At 38.8% G+C, this 27,765-nt stretch overlaps 1 protein-coding gene across 3 annotated transcripts in view; it reads right to left on the bottom strand.

Moving 5' to 3' along the window:
• RNGTT (RNA guanylyltransferase and 5'-phosphatase) overlaps nt 1–27,765 on the bottom strand; it is a 171,837-nt gene that overhangs the window by 132,946 nt on the left and 11,126 nt on the right. For all 3 annotated transcript variants that reach the window (XM_015858956.2, XM_032443565.1, XM_015858955.2), the window contains exons 5-8: nt 26,476–26,551; nt 23,987–24,236; nt 17,742–17,851; nt 16,849–16,950 (exon numbers count right to left, since the gene is read on the bottom strand). In XM_015858956.2, coding sequence (XP_015714442.1) covers nt 16,849–16,950; nt 17,742–17,851; nt 23,987–24,236; nt 26,476–26,551 — 538 coding nt within the window. The remainder of the gene's footprint in view (nt 1–16,848; nt 16,951–17,741; nt 17,852–23,986; nt 24,237–26,475; nt 26,552–27,765) is intronic.

Raw genomic sequence — 27,765 nt, 5'->3', positions numbered from 1 at the left:
CACATTTCAAAAATTATTTTATTAAAATTCTTTATTTGTTTTTGTGGTTTTTACACCATTTAATTGCTGAAAATGATCTGTTAAAAAAAACTTGGGTTCCTACTTTATATGAATGTGAAATAATTCTCACCATTTTAAAATACCTTCCTGAAAAATACTCTTTAAAGATGAAACAAGGCAAATCATAGAATCATAGCACTACTCAGGTTGGAAAAGATCTCAAAGATCATCAAGTCCATCCACAGCCTAACCATAGTACCCTAACTATAACAAGCCTCTGCTATATCATATCTCTGAGCACCACATCCAAACAGCTCTTAAACACATCCAGGGATGGCGATTCAACCACCTCCCTGAGGAGCCTATTCCAGTGTTTAACTACCCTTTCTGTAAAGAAGTGTTTCCTAACGTCCAACCTAAACTTGCCCTGGCACAACTTGAGGCCATTTCCCCTCGTCCTGTCACCTGTCACCAGTGAGAAGAGACTTGCCCCGCTCTCACTGTAAGCATCTTACTTCATTTCTCTTCGATCTACAGTAATTCAGTCAGGAACAGGAGCAAAACTACATCTCCCCAACTCCAAATCCACTACCACACTGACCAGAGCATGCAGCCTCATTCCTCTCTCTTAGTTTATTTTCAAAGTCATCTTCATCAGTGTTAATACTCTTTGACACAGTTCCCAACATTGAGCACAGCATTTACCCTTGTGTATCTGCATAGTAAAACTGGTCTCCTAGAAGTTCAAAGGAGCTTTACTGTGGACATCATCTTAGTTTGTGTTTTACCTATGTTCAACATCTTCCTTCAACATCTTCTTAACTGAATAATTAGAAATAATAGACAAAATACTGCACAACTCTCAGACTTCTGAGATCTCCTGTGTTTGATTTCAACACAAAATGAATTTTCTGAGAAAACACAACTAATTTTCAAAGGAGGCTGAAAAAAATCAGTACATACTGCAGCTTCCTTTGTTCTGCTTTATTTACTCAGATGGACTTTATCAATCTATACTAATTATTTTGACAGAGCATTGTTGATGTTGCCTTTTTTCTTTTTCTTTTTGCATATGCTTCTGTCTACATTGTCACATTAAAGAATGCAAAATGTAAGGAATTCCATCATCAAGTCTAAGTGCAAAAGCATGACAGTTCCTCATTCCCACAGGAGTTCATTACACAGGATAGAATCTGCCTTGTGAAAGCTTTGCCCTCCCACACAAACAAGCCTTACTCAACTTGATAAAGCAATTAGTATTGCTAAGATGTTTGCTGATGCACAGCAAAAACAAAATCTTGTTGTAGATATCATTTTTAGTTTCTTAAATGACTGACAGCACTTCGAAATCATAAACATGCTGCCACTCCTTACATTCATCACCTAGAACAAGGCTCATCCACCCCAGCACTTAGGCCCCTGCTTCTCCTTCCTGACAAGACAGTGTCAACTTCTGACCAGACCATCAAACGCTGTAGAAAGGGCCAGGGGAATGAAAATTAATCACTACCCTTTATCCACTGACAGTGGGAGTGCCTCTATCTGTGTCACTGAAGCATTTTGATTCCACATCCTGGCCTCAATCCAGATAGTGCTGGATCCAGAGTAGCAGTTTAAATGACATGAGTATGCAGTTGGCCTGTGGCAGATGGAGCAATTCGTCCTCAAGTCCCAGTAAACACGCAAGGCTCAGCTTGCTTTCTTCTCCTACATTAATTGCTGCTGGCAATGGTCACTGCCTCTGACTATCTCCTGAAGGATAATAAAACCTGGATGCGTGCACACTACTACTTTCATTGTATAAACAAAAGGAAAACAGTAAGTACTTAATCAGCACACTAACAGCTCTGTCACAAATACCACTTCCATGCTATACTCAAGTTTTTCCATCCGCACAAACAGAGCATCAGACAGAACGAAACAAGCAGAGTATCAGACAGCATGAAGCAGCTACACATGAACAGCTGCGAAATTACATACTTGCAGGTATCATGCAAATTCTGAAGGGAAAACCACACACATGCCCACTGGAAGTCAGCCCACTCGAAACCCACTAACACTTCATGTTTTTATCACCCTTCTAGGTTAAATTCTATCATCGATCATTTTTCCAATATTTTATACAGAAAAAAAAAAAAAAAATTATATTCTGACTGTCACTTCCAATTAACAGCCTCAGCTCCAGTATTTCATATTCATGACACTGCATTCAAGTGCAGTGACACATCTCCCTCATCTGTTTGTCAGAAAGTGTTTGGTTTCCGTTTCAGAATTTGTAATGGCAATATACAACTGGTCCTAACATCCAATATTCAGGACTTCCCCTTGTGGCTTTCTATACCCATTCTTCCAAAACTACCCATTGCCATTTGTTTTTCTTTCAATCCTTTCTTTATCTGTCTTACAGTTCTAGGAAACTTCATTAGATTCCATATCTATAATATATCAAAATTCACACTGAAGTCCACAGGCACAGGATCTACTACTACTCCTTCCTTTTTCAAATATATTATTTTTCCCTTTAAATAGGAAGCAAACTGCAACCAAAATGGTTGAACACAGAAGAAATGTCAATCCTCATCTGTAATGGTGACTGAATTCCTCATTCCTTCCTCACTCCTTAGTTTATCCAAACCTGTCCACCTAGAAGGAGAATCTACATCACTGTTTTACTGTTACCTCTCATTGCAACCACAACACTTTAAATTTAAAGCAAAGCCTTTTCATCAGTGAACCAATTTTAAAGCCAATAAACCTTTAGGTCACACAGACGGTGCATAATACAGAAACAATGTTGCATCATCATACAATTCACCAGAATACTCTCAACTGGAATAATATGTGCACCAGCATTAATAGGGAAGTTCATTTTGGAATATAGGTGAGGGTAACACAGTTACATGGAGCATGGAAAAATGCAGAAGCATGGAAGCTGATATCATCTCTACTAATGAAGTATCATAGCTTAGACTGAGTTCAAACTTTACTTTTATAAATTAAGAATAAAAATGCCTTTAGTTAATTTAACAGATGGCAAATGAGAAAATGATGTAAAATTACATTTTCTGAAGTATTATTAGATTGTGAAACTGCAGCAGGGCTGGTAAAACCAAGAATTTAACAAGGTTGGAAAGGAAAAAAAAGAAAGACTATCCAGTTACAGCATTTTCTTGACAGCCTTCCAGAGTTTTAATTAAGTTAAAGAAACAACAACAACAACAAAAAATCCACAGCATTCTATTTCTTAAAGGGTATTAAACTTTATGGATTAAATTTGAAGTCATCTTGTTATCATGACTTGACCTACTGCAGAGGGTAAATTAACCTATAACTAATATATACTGAAGAATATACATACACTTCACAATGAAGTATGTGGTGCTCAGAAGAAAGAAATCACAGAATCACAGAATTATCAAGGTTGGAAAAGACCTAGAAGATCATCTAGTCCAACCATTACCAATACCTCCCGGCTAAATCATATTCACCAACACAACAACCAAACGTTTCTTGAACACTCCCATGGTCGGTGACTCCACCACCTCCCCGGGCAGTGCATTCCAATGCCTGACCACCCTTTCCGAGAAGTAAAATTTCCTAATGTCCAGCCTGAATCTCCCCTGCCACAGTTTGGAACCACTACCTCTAGTTCTATCACTGTCTACATGAGAGAAAAGGCTGAACCCTAGCTCACTACAACCTCCCTTCAGGTAGTTATAGAGAGCAATGAGGTCTCCCCTGAGCCTCCTCTTCTCCAGGCTGAACAATCCTAGCTCTTCTCAGCAGCTCCCCGTAAGGCCTGTGCTCCAGACCCCTCACCAGCTTTGTAGCCCTCCTCTGAACTCGTTCCAGGGCCTCAATGTCTTTCTTGCAGTGAGGGGCCCAAAACTGAACACAGTACTCAAAGTGCGGCCGCACCAATGCCGAGTACAGGGGGACAATTACCTCCCTGTTCCTGCTAGTAACACTGTTTTTGATGCAAGCCAGGATGCCGTTGGCCTTCTTGGCCACCTGGGCACACTGTTGGCTCATGTTCAGCCGAGCATCAATCAGTACCCCCAGGTCCATTTCCTCCACACAGTCCTCCAGCCACTCCACCCCAAGCCTGTAGCGCTGCCTGGAGTTGTTGTGGCCAAAGTGCAGGACTCAGCATTTGGTCTTGTTAAAGCTCATCCCATTGGCTTCAGCCCAGCTATCAACCTGTCCAGATCCCTCTGTAGGGCCTTGCTACCCCCAGGCAGATCCACACTCCCAGCCAATTTGGTGTCATCTGTGTACTTACTGAGGGTGCACTTGATGCCCTCATCCAGGTCATCGATAAAGATGTTGAAGAGGACAGGCCCCAGCACCAACCTCTGGGGAACACCACTCGTGACTGGTCGCCAGCTGGATTTAACTCCATTCACCACCACTCTGTGAGCCCGACCCTCCAGCCAGCTCATTACCCAGCTGAGAATGTACCCATCCAATCCACAGGCTATCAGCTTCTTCATGAGAATACTGTGGGAGACAGTGTCAAAGGCTTTGCTAAAGTCTAAGTAGACCACATCAACAGACCTTCCCTCATCCAGCAGATGGGTCACTAGATCATAGAAGGAGATCAGGTTGGTCAAACAGGACCTGCCCTTCATGAACCCATGCTGGCTAGGCCTGATCCCCCGGCCATTCTGCACATGCTGCATGATCTCCATGCCATCCCACCAACATCTGCCTCTGATGTCATGCACCAACATAATAAAATAGGAGGCATTACTTTTGGAGCAGCCTTTGTAGATTTAGGGGGATATCTGTGCCTAAAGTAACAGCCTCGGAAGGTGGGGGGGGGGGGAAGAAAAAAAAGCAAGAAGAAGTGACAAATATATTTAGAAGACAAACACACAAAGCAAACACAAAACCCCACCACCCTAACATCAGATGGCAAGTAATTATTTTCTTCCTTTCCCAAGAAAAAGAATCACGTTTTCCATGGCATTCCACACCTAACAGACAATAAAAGACTATTTACAGCCTTGAAAAGGGAAGTTCCCTAGACTTTGAAATGATTTATGCCAAGTTACATGCTGGGTCAATTGTGTCTACTTCACAGGCAGCAGGTTCAGAAGCGACAACTGTCATTATTTGTGCCCACAGATTAGAGGACTAGTTTGAAAGGAAAACATGCCCTAGGTATTCGTATAGTTGCACTCTGTAGCCCCAATATCTTTCTTTCCTGAATAAACTTAATCCATTACACTTCATGAAACATGCCTGTGATGCTTCCCAAGAGAATCAGCAGCACAGGACACACTGTTTCACTATCAAAAGTGGTCTACAAGAATGATTAATGATTTATTTATTAATTTTTCTCTGATACTCATGGCTTGAACATCAGGTACATACACAAGCACACCATTTATCTTGGTCTAATTAGAACATTCTAGGACTATAGTTGAATACTCAAAGATTAGTATTCGTAGCACAAGCTACCTAATAAGCATTTTAATACATTAACGCTTTATAAATAAACAAAAGAGCTCGCTTCGAAGACAGTCTGTCCAAATATTCAAATAGTTTTGTATGAATAATTGTTAAGCAGCACTTTTCAAAGGGCTCTGAATTTTAAGCATTTAAACTTGCATGCTATCAAAATGCTCCAGTACTATGAAACATCAAGCCTGGCATTTTGCAAAACACACCTTCCTATGGCAAGAAAATACATCACCATGATTTTTTAACCCCTAGGAAAGAAACAAAGAAGCAACAGCTTCCTTCTGTAATTTCATTTCAGAGTTGTGACTCTGTTTCAGACACACATAAATGAGACCAAAATACAGAGTAAGAATATATTCTTCATATATCCAGGTCAATTTGAATCCAGACTGGAGACGATGTGACCTGTCATACCTATTCACTCATTTCTCTACACTGACTCAGTGATTTAAAAGGACAGGGATAAGAAGCAAAATGGAATAATCGTGCTTTAGCAATAAATATATATATATATGTATACATACACACACATACTCACATCCCCCATCACACCCCACTCCAAATGCAGCATGAATTTCAAACAAACATCACCAACTGCAACCTAGTCCAAGAGCTGTAAAACTACTAGATCTGGTCTGTAACATTTATTGCCATTTAAAATAATGCTGCCTTGAGCAAACTTCTTAGGAGTAACAATATTTACACTCAGCGTTTCCAGATACCAGCCTAACACCTTAAGATACTCCATGCTACTTCGTTTGACCTACAGTTTCTCAGTAAAGTGAGACAAACCAATACAGTTATACAGAACTGATGAGTTACCTGGTCTCCTGAGAACAGCTAACAAAAATCGACTTCTGGAAAGTCTAAGTGTGCTCTCATTCCATGGGCAATGGGTAAAAAGTGAGAAAATGTTGATAAGTCCTTTGAGAACACATAAACTGGTGGAGATAATGAAGGCAATCTTGTGCTAGTGCTTCTTCATCGTGATCTACATGACATACTACACACATATAAAGTGCCCTTAATCTCAGCACAAAGTGGCTTTCTGCACTCTCAGATAAGAACTCAAGTAGGAATGCAATTTTCACTGTTTCTAAAGCTTTGGTAAACAGGCTGATATCAGTCTTGTAATCCTAAGGTTAGCATCCAATGCAAACACAAAAAGTAACTATTAAGTTGTAGAGTGACTGAAGACATGCACCTCTGCTACTAGCACTCCATCTTCCTAATCCAAAAACACACCTTTTCCGCTTCCCTGCCTCATTTTCTCTTATCCTCCTACCTAAATACACAAAATGAAACTATGAATTAGGCATTTGTATTTTTCAGAAAATTAAGAGAATGCTGTTTACGGTGCTGTAAAACATCTACAAGTTGTTCTCAATGACCATTAATAAGGCATTTTATGGCTTTTTAGGATAGAAAATTATATAATCAAGTAGGCAGAACCTTAAAAAAACACCTCAATATAATCCTTAATCATATATGTGTCTTTATGTACCGTTGGAGCAGACTGACATTACATTACTACTACACACTTAAGAGCTCAACTGCAGGTGCTCAACAGCTGATTAGTACTGAAGTTTACAAAAGCTGTTTATAGCTTCTAACCTTGTTTGGAAGGAAAGGGGAATGCTTTAGTGCAACTATTTTTATGAACTTCACAACTTTTTCAGCCAGTATACAACATACCGTCTCCAATTAAATATATTCTTCAAAATAAAGTCAGAGATACTATGTGGATTCCAGATTCATCGTCAATCAAGGTTCTTCCACATGTAGAATTAATTACATAATTAGTTTAAAAATAAGCAGGTTTGTCCTCACTTAAGAGCAAGTTAAAGCAATTACAAAGCAGGAACATTGGGATCTATATCATAGTAAATAAAAACTGCATTTCCCTTCTAAAGGTCTTAAAAGCATAGTATGCAACGAAACACTGCAGGTAGGAATAAGGGAACAGCAACAGTCGCTCTTCCCTTTTCAGTAAGGTCTCTACTACACGTCTCTTTAAATACCATCCTATTTTGATGCAGCTTCACGGGAATAACAGAAAAACCTTTACCGCTCCTATTTTCAGACAGTTATTAAAAATAACCACAAGCGTCTGGTCAGAAACTTTCTTACATGCGTATGAACCACCTACAATTAGCATTCAAGAGCTGAGGCTTTGCCTGCTGCTGACCATCGCAAAAGCACAGAGCTCATTTAACTCTGAATCAAAGCATTTAAGTTAAGCCCACTTGTTCACAAAACCTGTCGCTCCTTTAATGAATTCATCTGGTTCCTTAAAAGCTTGCTCAGTACATGGACAAACCCAAAACCCCGAGCACTTCTGGTCTTTAACATTTCAGATGATAAAAAGTGCCACAACAAAGGAAGGGATGCACAGAGTTAACAATCAATGGTGCAAAATTTATATGTATTTTTTTAATTACACTAATATATATATATATGCACTAATATGTGTATATATATATACAATATATATATATTACAATTATATATATATATATATATATTAGATAACAAAAGGAAGGAAGAAGAATAAGAAGGCGCAGTTTAAAAATGCCCAGAAAATTCTAGATTATGCTCTGTATCCCATCACAACATTTACAAGCAACTATTCCCTCCTGACCCCAAGAATGGAAACACAGGCAAATAATCAGACACCTAAGATACCACATGAACTAACTGATTTATTTGTTAGCCATCTAGGGTAAGAACATAAAGCCATCAAGAAATGTGGTATACATACCTAGAGAAAAGCTCTATGTTCATAAACTATTTTCAGCAATGAACGGCCCTAAATCTCCCTGTTAAGAGTTCTTTCTGATGCCAGCTGTCTAACCTCAACAGCCAAATCTCTGCCTTCCTCCTCCACACCAGAAAATAATACACTAGGCAATTGTGTAATGCTCCGGGTCAGGTATTTTCCACCATTGGCTCCATGTCTGTAAGAACCTGCTCGTCATTTTTTACCAATCTGAAAATTAATCTATGCCCTCTCTCTCATTCCCAATAGAGTCTCTTTCAAGTTTAATCCCACCTTAACAACTTCACTCTCAGTAAGTAATCTTTCTGTTTTTTTAATTTGCTTTCAAGGTAAGTTGGTCTCTCACTCTAAATAATGAGTTCTCAATTCCATTATTTGTTTTTTAATTGGATTAGCACAACTCTCCAATCTTCCCTGTCCTTCTTCATTCCGTTTTGTTATCTCATCTTTCTCCATAACAATGTCCTGCCACTCCGAGGTAACAGTCGGATACTGTATGGTAACTGTTGAGTCATGGCCTGAACCACTGATTGAGCACCTGGGGAAAGGACCCGGTCAGGCCTGGGAAAACAGGCAACTCAGCTGTGTGACTTGAAGGGGTGGAGCCTTCCTGCAACTCTCTTAGATCCCATTTAAGGGCTGACTTCCACAGGGGAAGGTTCTTTCTCGAGATCCCTCCTGAGTGGAGCTTTCCCCTGCAAACCTAGAATCTTCTGATATAAATGATCAATCTTCTTCCTTTCCTTTATAGCATCTTTCTCTCACACCAGTACTTCCATCATCACACCTTTCTTGTAATGTCTTTCCTATCGTATTGATCCATCCTACTGCTACAGATGCGCTCATGGAAAACTCTCTCTTCATTAGTATTATGCAAGCAAGTGATCTTTATTCTTCCTTGCCGTGTTATTTTGCACTACATCCTTTTATCTTATTATTTCTAAATCAGAAAATCTGTTTCTCAGTTTTCATCATTTTTGTCAAGCTGATTTTCAGCAATGATCCCCTTTTCATGTTACTCAACTCAAAAGACTTCTGGATAATTTTTCATATTAGGACGCTGATATTTCTTAGTTGTGGGCACAAGCTTCATCTTACCAGCCAAAGGAACATAGGACAGCGAAAGAAGACAGCATTGAGGCAAATTCGGGGGAAAAAAAATTTTACCCCCATATCTGCTATCTTTAAAAAACAAGCATGAAAAGTACTCCCAGTAGGTATCCTTCATCTTTCAAGTGATGGTCTTAAGTATGGTTTTGAAAAGACTACAGCTGGCAATAACCTTGAACTTCACAAAAATAGAAGAATTCTTCATTTTCTATAAAGCTGAACTGGAGACACAGAGGGTGCTATTACAAGTCTTAACCATTATTCTGAGTTACCCAAAGCACATAAGTTAATATTATTTGGTTAATAAACAATTAAAAAAGCTTTGGCCACCAGTTTTACCATACACTTAAGTGCAGCCTCACTATGTTTATTTTCCACTGATGCTATTAAAATGAGAGTTACGTGGACAGCAGGACTTTTTCAAACATGTAATTTGCTAATTATGTAAAAAAAGAAACAAAACTAGATATTTTATTATGAATGCCTTTTAAACAATTAGTAGTGATTCTCATAGAGGCTTAAGGTGCCATACCTACTTGTTTTTGGTTAGGTATTTGTGAGCCATCAAATCTATATGGATATTTTTCAAATATAATAGCCTTTGGCAAGAACTATCTGTTCTGTAGCTCTTCTAAATAGCTGATTTACCATAATTGAACAGCCACTGCATTAGTAAAAAATAATAAAATCAATCCTAAAACTACATGCATACAGATGTGAAAAATAAAAAGGTGCTCACACAAATGTAGGACAATAACTCACATCCCTTAATAGCTTATATTTTGTTCAAGTCACATTTTACCATTATAAAGCCCAGTGCTTTTTGATTGGATTAATATGAATTATTCTATGGACATTTTAAAGCTTTTAATGATTCTTGGTGGTATGAGTCTTTTTTTTTCAAAACTGGCATCTCATTACTTTACCGACCCTACCTCTGTCTGAACATTCAGCTCCACTCATTAGAACAAACATCTGCTACAAACATTATTAATGAGACCTGTATCATGGGATACAGCGAGCCGCTAACCACCTGGGCTAATGACTTTACAGTACAAAGTTGATAACACTGAGTCATCCAGTATGCCCTGTACATGCTATAACAATTATCTTATTCAGATAGCATCTACTATTTCTGCAATCCCAGCCCTATGAAATTGGATGCATTTGTAAAGCCGTGCATACCTTATAGCTACTGCTGTCCTACAACATGTATTTTCTATTAAAAAAGCCAGAAGGCATGACTTCAATAGTGGAAAATTTGTCCTTTGGATTTTGGGTGTCTTATGAATAGATGACCTAGATTACCATAAAATTATTTTTAAAACCCCAGAGGTTTGACAACTGTTTCAACAAGCATACAGAATAGAGCTGATGTCAAACCAGGCAAGACAACTGCAAACTTAAGTAATTTTTTCAATAATAATGCAACATGACTTTAGAAATGTTTCTCCCAAAACAGAGTGACTTCCAAGTAATATTTACATACACAAAAAGAAATGCCATAAAGGAAGTATTTTTCCAAAGAGAGCCACAATCTGAGATAAATATGGATACAGGTCTTCACATAGGCCCTTATAAAAATGTTTGCTAAGTTCCTAGATCATGACCTCTCATTACCTCAGAAAGAAAACACTGAGTGATTTGGTAGACCAACCACACAGCACCTACTATAGACCTTGCTGAATGGCTGCACAGAATGTTCTGACTGCACTGTGAGCTGGGCATCTCCCATGCCTGTCCACAGGCACTGTGCTTTATGGACACAACACTGTCCACCCAGGAAGAAAAAAAAAGAGAATCATAGAATCACAAGGTTAGAAAGGACCTACAAGATCATCTAGTTCAACTATCCTCCCATTGCTGTTGCTACAGCAAACACAAAACCAGATCTCGTAGCTCCTCATCCAGACACCTCTTGAACACTGCCAGGGACAGCAACTCCACCACCTCCCTGGGCAGCTATTCCAGTGCCTGAACACTCTCTGAGAGAAAAAGTTCCTTCTTATGTCCAGTCTAAACCTCTTCTGGTACAACCTGTGACCATTTCCCCAGGTCTTGTGCTCCAGACCCCTCACAAGTTTCGTTGCCCTTCTCTGGACACGTTCCATTGCCTCAATGTCTTTCTTGTAGTGAGGAGCCCAAAACTGAACACAATACTCGAGATGTGGCCTCAACAGAGCTGAGTACAGAGGGATGATCACCTCTCTGCTGGCTGCACAACTTCTTATACAGGCCAGGATGCCATTGGCCTTCTCGGCCACCATGTTCAGCCCAGCATCGACCAACAACTCCAAGTCCCTTTCCTCTGAACAATGGTCTGAGAACATGAGATCAGAGCATTAACAGCCATTACGACATTATGTCAGTTTAGAAAAGCATAAAATAAAAGCAGCTGCACTGTCATTAAGCAGGGTGTCTTTACAGCAGTTCCGTAGGTACAGATGCTCCCTCAGGCAGTGCAGGTGTAAATTTAAGAGCGTTAGAGAATACAAGATCAAAACTGAGGAACCTCCCTGGGTAAGAAGGGAGAACACACTGCATTTCCCTTTGGAGTAAGCACATCAGTTCACTCCAGAACATAACACGGAGAAAGAACAAGATGTGTACTTTTGGATGCTCACAGAAGAATTCAAAGCGAGGCACTGAACAAGCAAGGCCACTCATATAGGCACAGCCTCTGAGAACCAGCAGAAAGTAAGCAAGGGTAAGTCAGAAGATTTTGAATTCCAGGATCTGTTTTAATAGGGGAATATTGCCAACAAAAATGAAACTCAGAATCCATACGTTCACATAAGCATGTAAGATGCTACGCCAGTAATTTTCCAAAAATGCTTTACAGAATCACTGTCAACTAATTTAACTAATTAAATCACATTATTTATTCATTGCCAGGTGGTAAATAAATATCTTTTAAGAAAATTGTTTCATATTTTCATATAAGTTTTTTTCATATAAGTTTGCTTAAGAAACGAGGCAAGAAAATACTGCTATTGACCCATAAGAGCAAGTTATATTCAAGTGAGAAAGTATAAAATAAAATTGTTAGTTGAGCGTCTACTTTTCTTCGTGTATAGCAGGTCTGATGAAACAGTAGCATACATTTAATCAAAATGAAAGGCAGAAAAACAACTAGAACAAAACTGTGCAAGCCAAATAACATTGTAATAAACAGACCAGAGGCTGCTGCAGCTGTAATACATTTGACAGAATAGGTTCAGAGATATGTGACAACAGGGGTTTCATTTCCAGACAAACTGAACCAGGTATCTGTAAATACTTATCCAGTAACTAATGTCTTAATATTAAATTCAGGAAGGTCATGCTTGTCAACTCAAGTATTCAGAACAATCATTGAAAATCTGTTTAATTACATATGGAGTTCAGATCGTTGGCAAACAGCAAAATAATCAGAAGCATGTTCACTGTAAAAGTTGCCAGACTTTTTCCATTGTTGATTAGCATATCTATTACCATACAGGGTCTAAATGTCCAAACAGTAGCTCAGGTTTGTCTTTTATCCCATTTGCAGCATTCCTTCAGTTGAATTTCATTAACACTAGGTCTGCATAACACCATTTTCTTCTCTGTGTATACCTATCAGTTTGTGCATCTCATAGAATCATACAATTACTCAGGTTGGAAAAGACCTTGAAGATCATCAAGTCCAACCACAGCCTAACCATAGTACCCTAACTATAACAACCCTCTGCTAAATCATATCNACTACCCTTTCTGTAAAGAAGTGTTTCCTAACATCCAACCTAAACTTGCCCTGGCGCAACTTGAGGCCATCTCCACAACCGTAAGTTAATACGTTCTCAGAAAATTCAACAGAACTGTTTAGTTTCCTATTCTTCATTCTTCGTTCTGAATATTAAAAGTACATGATGAAATACCCCCAAATACTTTGAATTGCTCTTAAGAAGCTACATGCACTCTAATTTCTTTCACAAAAGGCAGTCTCTGAGGCGCACTACCAATTCATATGCAACTATTCCAAACACAAAATATGTCCTGTACGGTTGCATAAGAATATTCCATAAGACTTCAGTTTTCCAAACAAATAAAATATGACAAAGAAAAGCTTTTCCTATTGAAAACACAAAGAAAATGCGAAAAATAGCTTACAACCCTACAGATTAGCACTAATTTTAGTTTTTAATTTAATAGGGCAAAACAAAATATCTTTAACTCGTGCAAGAAATAGTAGTGAGGCTACGCAAGCTGATCTTGCCCTTAGAGAAATCTTTAATTTAATATGGCATCTTACTGTTTGTTCCAAATCAATCTGCACTGGTCAACGATCCACAGCTTTGAAGGGATTATTGTTCAGTGGCAAAGCATACAAGAGATACTGCAGACAAAGCTATTTCTTTTTCCTTTAACATAAAATAGACTTCAGTAAAGAAATTATTTTAAAGTAACATTTGCTGTTATCACTACTTCTAAAAGCAATAGGCTCACATTATTCCAAAACATATCCACAAACAGTCCTTAACAGATTAAAACATTACTGTAAATCAATCCTGGAAACAAAGACTTACTTAAGGATCAAGATGTCAGAAAAGGCAACAACTACCAATTACAATATCTGAGCTACACACATTAATACTCTGCAAACATTTTCACAGTTTCAGAAGTCAACTTCATGGATAGTATAACTGGAATGCGGATTAAAAGCACAATTAATGCAAAGAATCCCATCTGGTTCTTTGCATGGTCAGTTTAGTTGGCTGAGTTTATTTGTTTAGGCTCAGAAGCACTTGAATGCACAGTACTGCTCTGAGAATAAGCCTGGATCTCCCAGCACAATGTTTCTGTAACCTCGTGTTCACAGAATGGCTGCATCACATTAATATTGGCTGACTGTGCTCAAGCACCGGGGTGATAAGGCCGACATTCTCACACACTTCTTAATGCTTGAATGTCAGTGTGAGCTTTGTATTTTCACATCATGCTCTGCCCAACCTAATAAAACCCTGAAGTACAAACAGTGAAGATGTAAAATATTTGAGGGACCTTTTGTGTGGAAGACAGCTTAGTTCTGGCTGAATTGTGCTGAATCCTGATGGAGTCCAAGTGGAACCACCTGGTAATTCTCATAAGACATTAAATTCCCCATATTTTCAAGGCTTTTCATTATCTAGAATATTCCATTCTAAAACTGAACATAACAAACCTGACAAAGTAACAAAAGTGAGAAAATCTGTAGAAGATATCCTGTAAGTTCCTATTAGTGAGATACACCTGAATAAAATGCAAGAAATGTCATTGCTATCCACCTTGAGAGAGCACTCACAACATGGAAGACTGTGATCTGAATGCTATGACTGGCAGAGACTAAGGTCATTTCCACTAGTATCTGGTATTCCTGACTTCAGTTTTGAAACCAGTAACACTGAAGAAAGATGGGAGGTTACAGTATCAATCCCTAATGGCAATGATTCCAAACATCCAACACTTCCAGAAGCCTGTTGTAATTTCACAGATGTTCCAAATTAAAAAATATTATTCTTATTTTCATAAAATACCACTTTGAAATTCCAGAATTTAACTTAAGAAAGATTCACATGTATGATGAGCCACAGTACCTGTTTGCAAGAGCACAAAGACAACGGGGCATATAACACTTGGGGTTTTATTTCAACATGATTAGTAAACTGCACCTCATCCCAGCTGCTGGCAGTAGAGGGAAGATACTCTGTGACACACAGGTTTTTCATACACATCAGAAAGGCACAAAAGAATATCCTGCAGATAACGTTCAAAAGAGAATCTCACCATCAGGTCACCTTGAGAACCTGTCCTAGCGAAGGCATCACAAATGATGCTCTTGGCATGTTGGAGTTTGCTAATTCTGGATGCACTTGCTACACTTGTAACCATTAACTGACCTTTGCTAGTAAAAGCATTCAGTAAACAACTGGCAGAATGTATTTCTTCACACTTCTCACAGAGCTGTAAAGTCATTTCGATCAGGACCATTAAGTTTTGTTACTATTAAATTAAGTACTTAGATAATAAACCTGCAAAAAAGGCAACTGCAGCTGTTAGTGTCACAGACAGCAGGATCTGAGTGCACCCTCTGCTAATGTATGGACAACACCAAGCTGAGTGGTGCAGCTGACTTGCTGGAGGGAAGCAATGCCATCCAGAGGGACCTCGACACACTCAGGTGAGCCCATATGAACCTCATAAAGTTCAACAAGGCTGAGTGTAAAGTCCTGAACATGCGCCAGGACAAACCCAAACAGAAATACAGGCTGGGCAGAGAAAGGACTGAGAGCAGCCCTACAAAAGAGGACTTGGGGGTTGCGGAGGACAAAAAGCTGATCGCAAACTACAAGCAGGAGCTTGTAGCCCAGGAAGCCACCTGCATGCTGCACCAAAAGAATTGCAATTTATCTAGATTTGACTAGATAAAACCCAATTAAATGTCTGAAACGTTGGCAATAATCCTGCTTCAAGTAAATGAACAGCAGAAGTTCTTCCCAGCAGATTTTAATCTCTGTATGCAATGCCTCAGGATTTTTGCCTTAAAAGCAAAATATTTCTATTTTGCAAGATATATTGTGGAAAAATAAGTCAAATAAATTGATATTTGCAATTCCATTGTACATATTTTATATATATATATACACACACATATAGACTACATAAATACATAATAATCAGCTACAAATTGGCATGCTTGAGTCCCGAAGCACAAATCTCTAACACAATCTGAGACACCACAAAATAGAACAGATATTCAAAATAAGACAAATCTTGTCTGAAACCCACACTATTCTGTACTGGCAAATGGAGACAAGACAGAGTACTGTATCATACCTAAAAAAAAAACTTTGCATGTGTTAAGAGAAATGAAAAACAAAAAGGCGAAATTACATGTAAGGATGCATTTCAAACTAGCAATCATAACACTGAATAGGCTCAGAAGATCAATATAATTGAGTTGTAGTCTCTTTCCAAACGGAGAGAAAAAAAGTCCTCCCTACAGTGAAAGCAAGAGAACTGGTAAGGGAAGATGAAACTATTGACCCTTTGGCCAATATGAACCACAAGTCTGAATAAAGGATCACAGAGTGAAGAAAAACAAAAACCCATGGCATTTCTAACATAAATCTACTTCTGAAGACTCAAATATAAGTTTTAATTTCACTTTTATAAACAAATTCTTTAGCTTAACAAACTCTTACTGTTACCGAAGATTATTCTAAGACCTTACTAGCAAATCCCAGCTGACAGACAGACGAGGGTCACAGAGAAGAATAAAAGTACACACAGCCAGTCTGTAGAGCAGCTGCTGAAATGAAATTCAGCCACAAATGTTCAATACCAAGACAAAAAAATAAATAAAACTTCGGAGTCAGATTTGTTGTTAGAATGTGCTTTGTCTGCTGCAGATGTTAGTTCACCTTCCTGGGAAAATATAGGCCATAGACGCAGTTCACAGGGTATTTCTTTTTCATTTAAAATGAGCTTACCGAGTGCCGTCTGCTTTCCAGCTAACTTTGTATGGCTTCTGTTCCAGAAATTTAATATTTTGCTTGTCCATGGAAACAGGCTGTGCTCCAGGGAATCCAGACCTAAAAAGGGCAATATGTTTATTAATGCTCTGCAGTGAGCAGTCACATACGGTAATGCATTTTTTTTAACATCACATGACAGAAGTCACATCTTACTCTAGACTTGCTGCAAGGTTCATCTGGAGATAGAACATCTTCCCAACAAGGTATTTTGCAAGAGGAATCAAATGTTTTTCTGATAGCAATAAGGGTATTTGTCCATGACAAAATAATGAATTATGCAGAACTTCAACATTTTAATTTTAGACAAGGAGAGATTTGCATTAAAAACCAGAAGCACTGGAAAAACTGTAAGCTTCAGACAGCTGGGAAGCACTATGAGCAACTCCCCGGAGCTCCAGCTTTACAAAGGAGAAGTTCAGGATCTGAGACATTAAAACCAACACTCATTAACGCTGGACATAAAACCAAGCCAGCCCCATAAAAATGAGTATTACATTTTACACTGAAGTATAAATAAATGTGCTGCGTGAGGAAGTAGTAAACTTTAAACAAATGCTTGGACAAGACTACACAGGGAATTTGCACAGCAACAATTCACCTTAAAATATTTTTATATCACTGTAAAAGGAACTTCAATATCTTGTTTATTTACAGCTGATGGTTCTGTTTCACAGGACAACGCACCATTCTCACTTGTTTCAGGTTTGAGGGTTTTTTGGAGGCTTTTTTTTTTTTCTTTTACAAGCCCATCTACAAATTGTCACTCTTTTTGACTGCTTCCTCCTACAAAACTAGAGACATAACATTTCTAGACAGTATAAATGAAGAAGTTCTAAATATTCTCATACCCTTCCCATCCACAGAACTGCTGACACTTTTGCTGTATTCCTCCCAACTTCGGTTGTGTTGTCACCTGGGTCACATATTTAACTGTTACACCTTCCAAGAAAACAGCGCCCTAAATAAAAATAAAATTAACAAAGAAAATCAGTACATAAGCTTTCATAAAAGCATATCAGAACATCAGTACAAGATTCAGGATGCTTTAACAATATATGATCTTAATGAGCAATATTAGCTTAGAGACTTCTTCCAGTCCAGCACTATTTCTTTTCCCACCAGCGACAGGATGAGGGGAAATGGCCTCAAGTTGCACCAGGGCAAGTTTAGGTTGGATATCAGGAAACACTTCTTTACAGAAAGGGTTGTTAAGCACTGGAATAGGTTCCCCAGGGAGGTGGTTGAGTCACCATCCCTGGATGTGTTTAAGAGCCGTTTGGATGTGGTGCTCAGGGACATGATTTAGCATAGCGGAGGGTTGTTAGTCAGGGTAAGTCAGGGTAGTATGGGTAGGTTGTGGTTGGACTTGATGATCTTTAAGGTCTTTTCCAACCTGAGCAATTCTATGATTCTATGATTTCATTTCTCCCTGAAATCGCAAGATCAGTTCAGCTCTGTCAGCAAAGTCAAATATATGACCCACATCATGAACCCAAGAACTGAAATGAGTTATTTCTGGGAATAAAAAAAATTGTCAAAAATACAGCCTCAAAACAAGTAAAACATAAACTAATGACAAAATTTAACTATGAATTATTACATTAAAAAAATAAATAAATACATAAATTGTATTCTTCTACCAAAAATTCAGTGTTTTCCTCCATTCATGGGAAATAAGAGCTGCTTACCAGCAGCTGCATTCAGCATGTTAACTACATTCAGACCTAGATGGTAATTCCAGCACAAGAAGTTAAAATCCATGTTTTTAACCTCCGCCTAGATGATGTAGGAAATTTAGCATTTCAAAACTTAAAACTTAAAACTTACACTATAGGGGAAAATAAAGTTTACTTATACAGCACCAAACTCTGAGGGTTTCTTGGTTGATCTAGAATGAACTTAACAAAAGAGAACATAACCAGCTGGTATGTAGCAAAAACACCTATGAAAGTACAGTTATATGGTTCTGGCACCAATCTAAACCAGGTCACCAAAGCGTAGCAGCTATTCTGAATGCCCCAGACAAGCCTAATCAGATATCAATAAAAAAAATACGGAAAACAAAACTCAAACAAATAATCTCTATATTCTAGAACAGATTTGATGCTGAGTATAATAAAATCCTGCACAGCGGAACCCAATAAGGCCATCAGGTTGAGAAAGCTACAGAACTGAAGGTTTCTATGGAGATTCCAAATCTATCAGACTTATTTTAGCAGCATCACAAAGTCTCAGTGCAGACTAAAAAGATCAAAGCACGATTCTTTACCTGTCGAATCGCATATCCTGCGTATGATGACAGAATTGTTTGCTACCTGCTCTCTGAAAAGCCTGAAACTTGCTTTAACAAATCTAGCTGCATACTAAGGAGCCTTCATGCTCCCTTCCCCTTCCACACACCATTGCAACTCATCTATTCCACTCCTGAGCAAGTCAAGGAACTAAGATGGCAAAAATAACAACATGAATTAGTAATATTCTTCCAAATCAGTACCCTAAATTAGCTCACCATTGGATGAGTCAGCACTGGTGCCTGCACAGTGGAAGTAGAGAGAACACAAAGAGCAAAGGGAAAGCAGAACCCAAGTTTTCAGGCTCAGCTGTGCCACCGAATCATATTCTGAGAGCAGTACATCCTGAAGCAATAAGTTAGTTCACAACCTTAATTACCTTAAGCTCCACAGACTTTCAAAGCATCACATATCTCATGTTATTTCTGCTTGCACCAGCAGGTACAACAGCACACAGGTAACTCAGCAGGAGAGGAAGAGCTTCATAAGCCTGGCCTCATGTTGTCTGGGTTCTCAATAAGGGGTTCAGATCACTAAGAAACAAAGGATTGTGACTTCACTGTGACTTCTCTGAATAGCATCAGAGTGCAGCGGCATTAGGGACTGCTAAGATGAAAGCAAAAAACAGGCAAAAGCAAATATTTTCCCAAAAAAAGTGAAGTCATAAACATGAGACTGGTGCTTACCACTTGAAACCGTCTCCTGCAGAATGATTAGAGAACTACACATTCACACAACTGACTTTGGAGGCGCTAACATCAAAGCACATAGTACAATCAAGTTACCCCATGAACTAAAATCAGCCACACGCTGCTTTCACACTTGATGTCACAAGTATGGTACTGTACATTGCATACATGTGTATATACACAGACACAAACACACAGTTATGGTCTGAGGGTGGAGAGATGCAAGCATGAAAGAATTAAGGAAACAAGTGCAGCTTACAATTGGACAAAGAAGCCAAGCTTTTGCTTTTTCATACTGGCTTCTCCGTTCTATGAACTCTTGATAGGCACATTGTAACCCCTCACTGTGACACTGTCAATTTGAAACAAGAAGAGGAATGGGGGGAGTGAGGAGCAAAGTGCTAACATTATAGGGTGAAGATAAGGTTGTACAATAGTAGGACAGATAATACAGAGACTGTTTCACTTAATTACTGCAGCCTAAGAAGTATCAACTCAGGTACTCAGATGCTCTATCCAGGATGCTAGTATAAACAGAGACATAGCAGCAAACAGGTAAGATGATGCTTTCACAGAGTCAAGTCAGGCCTCAAATGTACTCTGTAGCTAAGTCACAGCAGTAGGAAAACAGGTGATCCACCTGCATATTGATACTTGGCAAACTCAGTGCTCCAGGTTTCATATGGATAGTTCCTGCAACAAGGTGCCAGAACTGAGCAGACACATCTACTTTCTGCACTGTTGTTGAGCTAACAACAATCTCATGGAGTGAACATGGAGCAGAGATGGAATAAGAGGCAGCTCAGCAGCAGCACCTCAAGATCCCAGGTTACTATGTGCTTTTAGCAGCTACACTCTGCACAATCCTTCATATCATCTGTAGTCCTGAAATTCTTTACCCTTGCCACTGCATCTCTATGCCCATTGCTTCAGCTGAAGGAAAAATGGCAGCGCATCATCATGTCCTGGTCAGATTTAGAACAGCAGCTGGAGGAGGGCGTAGGGTTGGAGCCAAGCATTCCCACACCTCCCTGATCCCAACAGCTATCATCAGGCCTGGGTGATGGCCATCTTCGGCTACTCAGAGACTTGATCAAGTACAAAATGTTCAAATAGAGCTCTCCACAGAAGAAACGTTCTGAAACATAGCAGAAACAGAGCGGACCTTCCGAAAGAGAGGAAGCAGGCAATCCTTAGAAATGGGGAGGGGGAAAATACCTTCAACATTTAATAAGGAATAAGAAATTATACACACTTGCAGAAAATAAGACAAAAAGACAAGGAGGCAGACACAGACCACATGCTGAATTAGCATTAGTCCATCTTTTAAAAGGTGATTCTATTGAGACATATAAGCAGAAGTATCAGCCTTAAAACACACAAAATTAATTCCTTCCTGTTAAGCACTGAGGTGTCTTCAGCTGGAGGCTTGTGTTCATTTACAGGCACCAAAGCCTCAGAAAAACGAGGGTGAATGTGACAGAATATAAAGAACGTCAAGAATAGTCAGATGTATTAAACAGACTATAGGGGTAAAGTACATAAAAAAAACACTGCTGCAAAAATGAGAAAATAATATCTTTTCTGTATCCAAAGTATGTCCACAGCTATAGTATAGGGGTTAAATGTTGGCCAAAAAAAAAAAAAAAAAAAAAGAAAATCACTAATATTTACAATCAATATAATTTGATACTTAAATATTACTGGCTACCTATCTCAGCCATGAAGGTTAATGGTTTCCCTCTATCTCGCAGATGATCACAAGACAGCTCCCCTCAAAATCCCAAAGGAAATCACTAGTAGTAACCACCACTTCCAGGCGGCTGGTTGAGACGTAACCACCCATTTTAGAAGCGCTGCATGTTACACCCTGTACTTCCTGTGAAATGCATGACTTACATAGGAATAGAACAGATGGTGCTTCTTAATAAACATTAAAAGATCTGTTTGACCCATGAAAAGTTGGAAAGTTTTAGCTCAGAAGTATAACTCTCTGTCCTATTTGCAAAACACTTGGGTGAACTTTTCCCCCCAACGTGAGATTTTAGGTGTGAGCTAACAGACCCACTGTGACCCGTCAACTACATTCAGATGTGGATGAAGGGAAATAATATCCTAACTGTTCCAACAGCTTATATACAACAGGAGGAAAAAAAAAAGGGGGGGAGGAGGGTGGGCTGTCAGAGCTTTTGGACATCAACAGTAAAGTTTCTCCCAACCCTGAATGTGTTAAAGAGCTGTCTGGAAGTGGTGCTCAGGGATATGATTTAGCAGAGGGTTGTTAGAGTTAGGGTACTATGGTTAAGCTGCAGTTGGACTTGATGATCTTCAAGGTCTTTTCCAGCCAGGGTAATTCTATGATTCTATCTCCCCATGAGCTATCTGGGCAGTTGCTTTGGACTATAAGTGCCTGGGAAGTATCTCCTCTACCCCCAGAACTTTTCTTCTATTCCCTCAAAGATTTGGGTGAAATGAAAACATTTCAGAGCATCGGTATCATAACAGTCCTGTTCAGTTTGACATTACATATCCTCCAGTCTTTTGAGAAGTCAGATTACAAATCTCAAAATGTCTGCTGTGAGATATCAACAGTCACAATCAACATTTAGCTCTTTAGATAGTAAAATAACTGGCTATACATACAGAGTGGAGAACAGCACTGCCAAAAGAGATTTGGGGGTCTTGGTTGACAGTAAATTGAACGAGTCAACAGCGCACCCAAGCAGCTAGGAAGACCAACCATACCCTGGAGTGCATCAAGAACAGCACTGCCAGCAGGCAAGGGAAGGGGTTGTTCCACTCTGCTCTGTGTCGTGCTCACCTTGTGTGCCATAATATAAAGACAAAACTATCAGAGCGTCCAAAAGATGGCTACAAAAATGGCAAAAGGTGTAGAGGAGAAGACATTATGAGGAGTGGCTGAGGTCCATGGATTTGTTCAGCCAGAAAGGCCTCATGGTGGCTGCAGCTCCTCACAGGGAGCGGAGGGCAGAGCTCTGCTCTCTGTGACAGCAACAGGGCCTGAGGGAATGGCATGGAGCTGTGTCAGGGGAGGGGCAGCTGGGGGTCAGGGAAAGGGTCTGCACCAGAGGGCAGTGAGCATGGAATGGGCTGCCCAGGGCAGCGGTCGTGGCACTGAGCTTGTCAGAGTTCAAGAAACATCTGGACAACACTCTGTCATATGGTCTGATTTTTGGGTGGTGCTGTGTGGATTAAGGAGTTGAACTTCACAATCCTACTGGGTCTCTTCCAACTCAGGACATTCTATAAGAGAAAATCTAAGCAGGAGCTATTTACCTGATAATAATTCTCCCTGTAGATTGTATATTTACAAGGAATCACAAATAGACTGTATCCACCTCTACTCAGTTAAGATGCAGTCCAATCTGACAGCCAAGTATCATGGTAAAGAATTCTCCCCGTTCCTCCTCTTCATGCCAAAGACTGTTCATCCAGAGCTGCAAAACTGAATTATACGAATATGCATATTAACTAGATGATTCTGTCTTGCACAAATTCCCTAACTCTTAATTAAGTTTTAGTTATTAATATGCTTATTCGTATAATTTAGCTTCCAGCTTTCAAAAAAATAAAATAAAATCTATGCTGGCAGATAAGAAGAAGCCTATGAAAACAGTATGGTGACTCCTGCTAAACACATCCATTTTGTTTTATACCTGTGAAAAAATGGCTGTCTTCAGCCTCACCATCACACCTCAGTTGCTAATGCATCAAAACACAAGTCCAAAAATCAGTTTGGTAGTTCCAATCTAAAGAAAAGTTCTTATCATTCTATAGTTAAAAAAGCTTTAAAAAAAAAAAAAAAAAAAAAAGATAAAAGTTATTTCAGAATTGCCTCGGGTTACTAAAATTCACATTGCTTCTTGCTAATCCTAGTCTCAGTCCTCTCAGGTTTTGAACAGTAATTATATTCACCAAAATGAGCACAGAACTTAAAAGACTGAACTAACTTTAATCCATTGTTAGAGACAATACTAGTAGCTCCCAACTTGCAAGAGCACTTGCCTAGCACTTACAGTGTAGTAACAAACAACCACAAGTTTATGCAAGTATATTTAGCTATTAGAATCTTAAGCTCTTAATTAAAAATACCAGTTTAAGGTGTTCTTTTCTCCTCTTGCCAAAGGAAGAGCTTGACGATCCAGGTTCTGATTCTTGGCTTCCCATTCTACCATTGTCATCATCTTCCTCTTCCTCATCTTCAAAGCACCATTCTGGTAGCTCAGGTGGTGATGGTGCATCATCTTCATCTCCGTAACGACGAAATAATTCCTTCAAATAGTCACCTTTATAAATACCTGGTGGTCTCGCCTGAGCAAAGGTAGCCACAGCTGCCTCAATACTGTCAAATAAAAAATAGAAATTACTCTGTATGCTTTATTTGTTAAGGCACAGCACGACTAAAATACACTTAAAGTTTATCAGCAGCAAGAATTCAGAAAAAAATAAGTGATAATTGCAGAAACATTCACAGTATTCAAAACATCATGTTTAAATTGTGTTGGTCTTGCACTGCATACGTTCACAAAAGAAATTGCAACTGATCTGCTTCATCTCTAGTCGCAGCAAAGAGCAACCTGCTGCTCACTTAGGTAAAACTTTCATTATAATTTTTATTACTGCTATTAAAAAAATAAATGGGTGACACATAGGTAAGTACTTGCAGACCACATTAAGAGGGGAAAAAAAAGATTTTAAAAGGCTTATTTAAACAAAAAATTCAAGTGGTAACATTCAAATACCTACACTTTCCTGCCTACAAGCTTTCCTCATTTTTTATTTAGAGGTTCTGCAAACACTTCGGCAGGAAACATTCAGATGTTTTGAATTTACTTCTCTCACAGGACATTTCCCTCAGAAACTCCAGTTTAGAAGCCTTCTCTTTTGCAGCAAACACTTAACCTTAATTGCAATAATAAACTGGAGACCAGAGAAAGGTAATTCCCAAGAACGAGGTAAGTTTGGTTCTCTCTTTCATGAAGAATGCAGAACAAACTAATTTCAGGAATCAAGCCATCAAATGGTCATAAAATCTCAGAAATGACATCTTCATAACCTGAGTTATTTACAAAAGAACAATCTTTTTATGACTACTAATTGCTTACTTTGATAACTTTTACTTTGATAACTTAAATTGTTTTACACCTTCCGAAATCAACAGCATTCCAAGTCCAGAACAACCAAAAGAGACAGGGCCTGAAACACATTCAGATTTGTCCCCCATTGTATTACAAGAACTCTACACTATTGTGGAGTATATGGTAGCAAAAGTCAAAAGATCCAGTGCTAGGTTTCTGAGCTTGAAATCTGCTATAGGAAAACATGCTCTGCAAGCTCTAAAAACAGAGCAGACTTTGGGGAAAAAGTTATAGAAAAAGAAAACGAAGGTTTCTGATAACTAGCTGGAGGGTTTTCATTCTAGATGACCTTTCTTTACACTAACTACAAAATACATCTCAGAATTCACAATGCAGCGGCAGTACTCTTGTACCACACACTTCAGAAATGAATATGGATGTTTTTTTCCATCAGGAAAGCCTTATTTCCTCCTCAGCAAACAGCAGGGACTTATTTTAAAGGATGATACAGCAAACTGGCTTTATCTTAATACAATGCTTAGCACTATCACCTTACAAAAATCTTTTGTGGTGGGTATTTTTATTAAGTGACATCTGGACACTCTGTTAAATAATATGACAGGGAAGAGCAAATTTATATGATCAGTCATTTGAACAAAGCACACAAACAAAAATATATGGCTGCTAAGTTTTAAGGCCTTTCCCACAGAGGCTCAGAAGTAAAAAGCCGCATAAAGGCAGTTTCAAATAGATTTAAGTGCATTTCCTCCTCAGAACAAACGACCAGCATTGAGTCTGATTATTGCATACTGCTTTAAAGTTGTTAGATTAAAAGCAAACCAATTTTCTACTTTGTAAGAGAAACTGTAATCACACTATAACAATCTTTTATCTTCCTGCAGTCAGCTAAGATCCTGCCAAGACTCAGCCACCCACCATTAACGGCATTCTGTCTCCATTACTCCAGTGTCTTTAATCCTAGTTTACTAACAGAAGACAACAACCTACTTATTCGCAAACTGCTTGCATATATATGCTAACTACCAAATAAATTCCATGTCCAGAGATATAACACAAGAACATGAGTATAATTTTCTTTATTTTGAGGACTGTACAAGAAATACCATCAAAATGGTGAAGGGACTGCCTACATGCAAACCTATGTGAAATAGAAGAAATAATACTTAAGGCTTCGCTGAACCCTATGTTTTCATTCAAAGTGTGGGGCATGCACTGGGGAAAGACCCAGCATAATACAGACATTTCTAGAAGCCCTCACACACAGCAGGTACAGCTGACTTTCACCTACCAGAACTGAAAAGCTTGACTGACCACAGCTTAGCTGCCAACATATGATATGAATAATGCTAACATAGGTTGTTTGCTCAAAATTAGTAGGAAGGTTTAATTCAAACAGCAAATGCACGAGGATAGCTGCCAGGACAATGAGTCCTGAAGATCCTTCAGGTCCACAAAACCCTAAGAATTAAAAGTCAAAGTTACCTCCAGTCCAGCTTCTCAACCAAGAAGGCACAGATGAGAAATCCAGTTCTATTGAAACCATGCGTGCAATGGACACCTAGATGAAACAAGAGAAGAACATAATCATTTGAAAGTATTTTCAACAAACACGGTTACGTTTCACAAGCAAATTTTCTGGTCATTCTACCTTTGTCAATAGCAAGTTACCTCCCCTCCTATCAAGACAGCACAGATTACTTAAAGCAAAAAAAGCTTAAAAACAATTTGTTATATTCTTACTGCAAATTATCAGCTATAAGAGTATAGGACACTTCAGATCAAGACCAGAAACTTAACCCAACTCAAATATGGCTAATGCAGGCGAGATCCAAAGTTGTTTGGTTTGGGTTTTTGCTGTTTTGTTTTGTTTTAAATGACTGCTCAAATGCCTATCAGGAGACGATGCAGTCAAATTTGATAGCTGTGTTTTTAATGGATTCAACAAGCATTACATTTATTTCACACCATCGGGCATAAAAATCATACCCAGATTTTCCTATTCCAAACTTGAATGCAGTGTCAGTCTAAAATTCTAGGTCAGATTTGTAATTACTATGCTAAGGCCAGGCATTCATTTGGGGGGGAAAAAAACTATACAACACTACAATAACCTTGAAATACTTATTACATTTTAAGAAAAACACAAAATTTCTCTCTACTTTACAGTGAAAGAAAGGGAAGAGTCAAAGGAATCGAAATTCCTTTTTCCTGTTCTTTTCTCCCATCTCAAGGCAACAGCTCCATCTAGTGATAAACAAACCAAGCCTGAAACTTGTGCTACTAAAAGGCTATGAAAAACTTAAGCAAGATGACGTCTCTTCCTCCCACTGCACATTTTTAAACAGCAAACACCACAGCATTAAAGTTTCCACTAAAACCAAATGCAATTATTAATCCATTAAATGTTTTTCAGCTCTGACTACAAAGCAAGGTTTTATTAATTTACTTATTTCTCTGCCATGACTAAGTCAGCAATAATTCACTCGGTGCTTATCCAGATCAATTTTCAGCACCTATCTTCTCTTCCTCCACCCTACATCCACACTGCAAGCAATCTGTTTGTTTTAAACTGGAGATTCAAGACAAAACACCTATGAAGAGCAGCAGCTTTACAAGGCTACACAGAAATAAACCCCAACTGCATCAAAGTTGGTTTTGTGACTCATTCCCCTTTCACTCCAACCTTCCTTTCCCAATAAAGCAATGCAAAATCTGCTAGGAATTTCTTGGATTCACACATTCTAACCATTAATAGCCACAAAAACCCGTAAA

Source organism: Coturnix japonica, chromosome 3, assembly GCF_001577835.2.
Source record: "Coturnix japonica isolate 7356 chromosome 3, Coturnix japonica 2.1, whole genome shotgun sequence".
Taxonomy (NCBI): domain Eukaryota; kingdom Metazoa; phylum Chordata; class Aves; order Galliformes; family Phasianidae; genus Coturnix; species Coturnix japonica.
The sequence above is the reverse complement of the archived record's forward strand: the minus strand, read 5'-3'. Positions and strand labels throughout refer to the sequence as shown.